This window comes from Corvus brachyrhynchos, unplaced genomic scaffold, assembly GCF_000691975.1.
Source record: "Corvus brachyrhynchos isolate BGI_N302 unplaced genomic scaffold, ASM69197v1 scaffold61, whole genome shotgun sequence".
Lineage (NCBI taxonomy): Eukaryota > Metazoa > Chordata > Aves > Passeriformes > Corvidae > Corvus > Corvus brachyrhynchos.
In genome coordinates, this window is record NW_008236478.1 from 4,097,095 (window position 1) to 4,103,946 (window position 6,852).

Here is a 6,852-nt window from a genome sequence, read left to right on the forward strand (position 1 = left end):
GGGTGGGGGGGGGAGGAGGAATAAACAACCAAACAAACAGGAGAACAAGATTTCTCAACTCATATTCCCACTGTGTAACATCTGCAATTGCCTTTCCAAGCTCAGTCAGAATTTCCACGGTCACAAGGCTGTGTCTGAAGAGCAGCAATACAGAGCTCCCATTATGCTGGAGGCCTCTGGACTCCAACCCACCAGAACCAGCAGCTCTGTTGGACTGCAATACTTGTAGATAGTAGCCAAAAATGAGCTAGCTTATGTTCAGTATTTCCCACTGACAGACCTGTCCTTTGAGCGTAGACTCCCTTTGCTGCTATATGTGTTAGTCAATCATATAATTATATAAGAAATGACACTATTTGCTTCTCAGCTTGCCACAGCTGGCCTAGGTCCTCCAAAATCTTTGCTTTGTTAATAACAAGAAAAAATTACTATGGAGAACACCCAGCAGAAGACAGTAACTGAATCAAGCTGGTCTACCTGCTCCACTTTTATATTTATAGATATATATTTATATATACACGCATGCATTTTAAATAGTAAGCCAGGTAACTTTATGAAGCAATAAGAAGTGAGAATACAAAATCTATACACAGGCACTGCAGATGGAGGGAGCTAACAATGTTTCTTAGAAAAATAATTAAAACTACTGAGTATACAATTAACATCTAAGACACACTTGTAAAATAGCAGTCACACAGTCACCTCCCTGCTTTTTAGGGAGAATCAGGTGGACTTGCTAGAAAAATGATTTTACCAACTAGGGCATCTCAACTTAGTGTTGATACAAACTTGAAACCATAAATACCATATGCATAGCTGATTTTTCTGCTAGTGAACCTAAAAATAAACAACTTGGGGCAAACACTTCAATAAGCATAGGAGGTACTTATCACACTGTCCTTCCTCATGTGATCACAGATCACTATTAAGTCACTCAGCTTCAGGCTGAAAGAGGCTTAGAGTCTTTTTTCTTACCACAAGTGTCTCAGTATCATCTGGCTGAATAATTTGAAAGTCTAAGTTTCCCGATTTTTAATATGCTCCCTACCCAAACCAATCCTTAAATGTCAGACATTTAAAACAGTTATTTCACTCCACTGCTGTATGCCAAGTAACTGAATCATCAGTTTCTCCCCCCAGCTCCCTACGGACAAACTCCAATGAAGTGGCTGTTATCTGTTGTAAGGTCTAATTTTTTTTTTTTTTCCATGCTATACAAGCTGCACAAAGACAGTAAAATTAAGTTTGAGGTTTGGGAAGATACATGAGAGTTCCCTGAAATGGGAAGAATTCAAAACAACTGTTTTTAAAACAGCCTTTATTTTAAAGAGAAAAAATATGTTATCATAGACTAACCTGCAACTCAAACGTTTTTGAAAGCACAAGGTAAATATTTATGCAAAAGCTGTCTGGTCCACACTGCACAACATTCCAATGCAGTGGAGCTCAGGATGCCAATCCCATTAGTGATTTACACAAATCTTTATTAAAGCTACTGAGAACTTTAATTACCTGTCCCACTGGAACAGTAAGTCTCCTCCTCAGATGTATCAACTATGCAAGCAGGAAGTTTAATTTTAAAAGCAGCATAGTTGGACTATGCAGTACAGAACCAGCCTGTAGCTAAGTGTAAGCCAATTTCCACTATTTTTCATTAAGGGCATAAAACATGCTACACTCTACCTGCACCAACAGTTGTTTTAAAGCCATAGTGCAGATTTCATTTTTAAGAGAGGCAAGAAGCATTCCATCCTCCTATCAAACACAAGCCCAGTAATGTGTTAAGTACTAACAGCTGATAGTTATTCATAAACGACTGCCAAGACATTTCATTTTATATCTTAACATTTTGAGGAGTTATAACCAAATCATTCACAAAGAATAAGTACTGTAGAAAACAACTATGAAGTTTCTTCAACTCTGCATAGTTCTTGGGATAGCTACACATAATGCTTGCATTTATAAAGTGACCAGAAATCCCAGGACACTTTTTGTTTAGCTTATTCTCTCTGTGAATTTAAGTTCCTTTCATTTTATTGTGAGCCAAATAGAAAGAAATGAACTTTGCTTTTAGAACACCAGCAGTTTTCTTCAGCACAAATAAAGAGCCCAAGATCAGTCAACGAAAACTGATATTTCAGTTATGCAGAACAACAGCTTAGTTTTCTTCTCAACTTCTAACACCACCTCTCTGTTGGAATTATTTGCAATAATTCAACAGCCATCTTGAATGGTTAACTAATTAGGACAAAAACCAAGTCTCAAAGTTTCTAACAAGTCACACTGAAATTCATACAACTGAACTTCTGTACAACTGGAGTGACAGTAGAAACACTTCTATATTCCAGTGATTATTTTAAAATGTATTCATTGTATCTTTTTTTACTATCAGTATGTTCCAAATAAAAATGCACCACTGGCCCACCATCAGCTCTTTTCCATATCTATATATAGTTCATCTCAGCTGGTACCTACACCCTTCAACTTTCCTGGCACCACTAAACATGGTGCTAATGGAAGTGTGCACAGACTGAAGGTGCTCCTGGGTTTTGTTGCCTCTGTGAATACAGAAAGATGATTCAGAAGCCACCAAAAATTAATAGAGCCTGCCCAGTACTACAACCAGGGGGTATGAAAGAAAGGTATTTGTGTAGATAAGTTTTCCACAGACTTGAGGGAAAATGGGGAAAAAATTGTGGAGGTAGGGTTTTTTTGTTGTTCGTGGTTTTTTGGCGGGGGGTGGCGAGCAGTGTTTGAGGGTTGTTTCTGTTGTTTGAGCAGTGTTTCTGTTGGTTTGTTTTAAACTGGAAGTCCAGCATTTCATTGATAACCTGAGTAAGTGTCCCTGAATTACAAAAAGCCAGGAAAGCAAGGAGGGGTAAGTAAAATCCTTCCCACCCACATCTCAGGCTAATCATAGTTAGTCAAAACTGTGTGATTTACTATGAGCAGTAAAGACATTGGATATGTTGCAGAAATGTTGTCATAACATAAAAAAATGCACTTGACTAAAATTGTCTGATATGAGCCTATGAGCTGACTTCTCTCTTTTAAGTAGGTATGCAACATACCTATTGGATCAGTTGAATCTATAACTGTGACAAAAACAGAACTATTCTACTGCATTGCTACACAGCAGTAAGTCAAAAAATAACTCTAAAATCTAGTTTTAGGTCCCATAGAACCAATACAGAAAGCATCAAGATGCATCATGTGTTCTTAAAAGTCTAGCATAAATCAAAGATTCTACTTATCTTCTTTAAAAAAATTAAATTCCCTTTATGTTAATAAACTGTGCCAACTACTTAATGGTTTGTTATCTTGAGATAAAAATCTGTACTAGTCCAAAATTTAGCTGCAGAAGCATGTGACAATGCAAACAGAAGGTATCTACAGCATTGCATAAGTAGGTAATCTGATGCACACCAACAGCTGTGTATCTGGGGCAAAGGTTCACTCATGAGAAATTCCATGATACATTTTACCTACTTTCTGCATTAACTCTGGAGTATTAGGCTACTTCTACAAGGCATTATTATATTCAGATTTCAACACCTTAGATTTTTAAAAATCTTATGCTTAACATACAATATATAGGGGTCATGTGGAAAGTAAATATTAAATCACAACATTCTCCTCACGGACAAGAGCTCAGGAGAAGCAAGAATGAAAGGGTATTCCTGGGTCATCCAATAACATTTACCCCCATTAAAGAAGATAACCAAGGGTAATCCTTTTCATACATTTAAACAACCACCACATAAGGCTAGCTGAATCTTTTTACTCCTCAACTTTTAGAAAGAGGCTGCGCCTGAATCCTGCTGGGTAGAACATTGTTCTCTCTACCTGAGCCCTGGATTTATTCCTGACCAATCTGCAGGAGTTTCTTCTTTTGCCAAAACTGTTTCAGCTTATAAACCTCTTTTACAAGACCTATATTCCCTCAAAGACAGGCACAGTATTTCAATTTTTTATCAATAATTTGAATGGTGGTATTAATACTCTGATATCTTAAGTATCTCAGATGAATTATCTTAGTTTCAGCTACTTTTCTTTCTGGACACACATATGTTGAAATCCTATTACTTCCTTTACATTTCATTTGCATTGCTTGACACTTTGATGATCTAAGAACTTCCTGTTTTAATTTGGTCCAGAATAAGTGAGAGCCAAAAACAGTAACAGAGGAAAAAAAAAAAAAAACAGAACAAGACACACATATTATGGCATAGTAATCTTACAGCTTCTGAAAGTTGATTTTTATTTAAAAAATAAAGGGATAATAGCTTACACATATTTTTCAATTACTTCTTCCTGTTTTACACAGTTATAAAAGAAATGAGACAGAAGCATTTTTTTCCTTTGAAGGAAAATAGAATATGTAGCTCAAAAAATTAATTATATCTGCTTAGTAATTACAGTTTCTTCAAACCTTAAAAACCTAGAGCTAAATCATGCACACATATCAGGTGAAACCTTCCAGTTCATCTTTGGTAGCAAGTGTTTATTAATTGTCTTCTTCCTCACCAGAAAAACAAACAAAACCCAAAAGTTACAACCAACCCCACAAAAACTTCAAACCCAAAAGCAGAGAGCTGTTGGTTAAACAGGTGTGACCATCCACACAAATGTTTTTATATTACCACAAACTGATTTCTAAAGAAAAAGAAAACTGACACAAGCCCAATATCCCTGACAACCCATCTAGTTAAACTAAGGAAAAAAGAAAGCAAAGACAGGATTCCCAGCAGAAGCTCTCTCACTGCAGGCTTATCAGCAAAGCACACTGATTTCATGGGGAATCTTCCCTTCCGAGAGGGAAAAAGACTTGTCAACATAGAATTCTACCTCACTTTGTCAGAAAGGAAAAACAATCAAGAGAACATATAAGTAAGGGTTTAAAGGAGTGATTGCTGCAGAAAGATAGGTTTCATTTGTTGAAATATTGGGAAATGCCAATTATCTCATCTTCACCACCACACAAAGCAAACCCTGCAATCAATACTGGTCTCACATGCCATGTGGCAACTGCACTTCATTTTGCAATCTGTCCTTAGGAACAGAACAAACATCTGCATAGGCCAGGATTAAAAGCACCAAACAAACCAGTAAAAATGGTATTGTGTAGTATTCACTAGGGGAGGATGAAGTGGAAAGATACACAGTACCAGGACAATTTGAGTAATGAGGTAATGAATTTTTAAAGATGGTGACAGTATGCTACCATTATTTCCTGCATGACTAATACTAAATTTCAGATTTTTTCCCGTACAAAATAAACTCTATATATATATATAAAAGTATATCAGCAAGCATTCATGTATTTTAATCAGCAAAGAAATTGACCACGAAATAGTTCTACAAAGCACTTCCCTCAGCTGCTGTTTTTATTAAAGCCTCATTTCACTAAAACCCCACACCTGAAGATTCAGCTGTCATATATCTTGGCTAATATAGTCAGTCACCTATGCTTTTTACTCTGATGGGCTCTTTTTTCCCCTCAAGACAGGATGGAAATTCCAAAGTCTCATTCTTTCCTAATCAAGTGATTACATGAATTAAAGCCTCATTTCACTAAAACCCCACACCTGAAGATTCAGCTGTCATATATCTTGGCTAATATAGTCAGTCACCTATGCTTTTTACTCTGATGGGCTCTTTTTTCCCCTCAAGATGGGATGGAAATTCCAAAGCCTCATTCTTTCCTAATCAAGTGATTACATGAATCCCTAAAAGCTTTATTCTTTGCTTCAAAATAGTTTATACTATTATGGAGAGTCTGATATGCAAGTGCTGACTCTTCTTAGTTACACCAAATCAAAATGTAAGCTAGCCCAGGTTCTGCAGGTCTTGTTCATGAAGACAACGTGAAGCAGGACAAAGACTACAAAACCAGTTTGTGACAGAGAATGGTTTGGTCATTGATAGGTTAAATTTGATAGAGGACTAAATTAACTATCAACAAGTACTGTAAGCACTCCATGATTAATCAATCAGAGAAGGGAAAGTGGCATGAGTAGCTCACCAAAAGCATTGAAAAAGCCAGAAAAGGCACTGGCTAATACGCAGTTCTGTGAAAGCTGCAGCTCTTCAAAGCTGTTTCTGAATATTTTGTTCTGTTTAACCAGGAAAGTTTTTTAAATATTCACTTCAAAACAAAGAAAAAAAAAAAAAACCAAACCCCAGAGTAGCTGAACGCACACTTACTTCCTACTGAGTAGGAACATCTTTAAGTTTTGGCAGCAGGCAGCTGTGATCCTGACTATCCCTGATTACCCTTTTTGGAACATGCTGAACTTGTAACAAAGAAGCAAACATTTGTGGGCTTTATTTGAAGGGCTAGCAAAGTGAGAGCGAAATGAAACGGTGTACTTTTTCCCGTAGATTGTTTTACTCGCAGAGTTTACCACGGAATTATTCAATACCTCCCCACCTACAAGTAAGCAAGACTACTAATCAATCAACCATACAGAAATAAGCAAACATAAAATTAACAAATAGGATGTTTCAGTCTCACAGCCTTAAAACCAAACCTGAAACAGACAGCCAATTCACGAAGACTACCCAAATGAGAAGCATACTACAAATTTAACATGTTTGCAATATATTTTTTCCCCGCCAGTCAGAATAACTTGCTCTGGGTTCCCCGATGCACTTTTTTCTTCATTCGAACACCGTTTGGGAAAGGAGCAAACGCTAAGCCCGCAGAACCTTCCCACGCTCCAGAGCGCCCCGGTGGCCCCGGCCGGGCGTTACTCACAGTGTTGCTTGGGCACTATGAGCTTCATGCGTGCGGCGAGGAGGCGGCGAGGCGGGCAGGACCCTGGGCACCGCCCGACGCGCAGCTCGGCA

The 6,852-nt window shown here is 37.7% G+C and overlaps 1 protein-coding gene across 18 annotated transcripts in view; it reads right to left on the reverse strand.

Moving 5' to 3' along the window:
- PANK1 (pantothenate kinase 1) overlaps positions 1-6,852 on the reverse strand; it is a 43,593-nt gene that overhangs the window by 18,997 nt on the left and 17,744 nt on the right. Inside the window, exon 1 of one of the 18 annotated variants that reach the window (XM_008643789.2) lies at positions 6,761-6,846. The exons of 16 other annotated variants lie outside the window; for them this stretch is intronic. In XM_008643789.2, coding sequence (XP_008642011.1) covers positions 6,761-6,788 — 28 coding nt within the window. In that variant the 5' untranslated portion in view covers positions 6,789-6,846. Of the gene's footprint in view, positions 1-6,760; positions 6,847-6,852 lie in introns of those variants that run through there. One more of the 18 variants, XM_017726035.1, reaches the window with a different exon arrangement.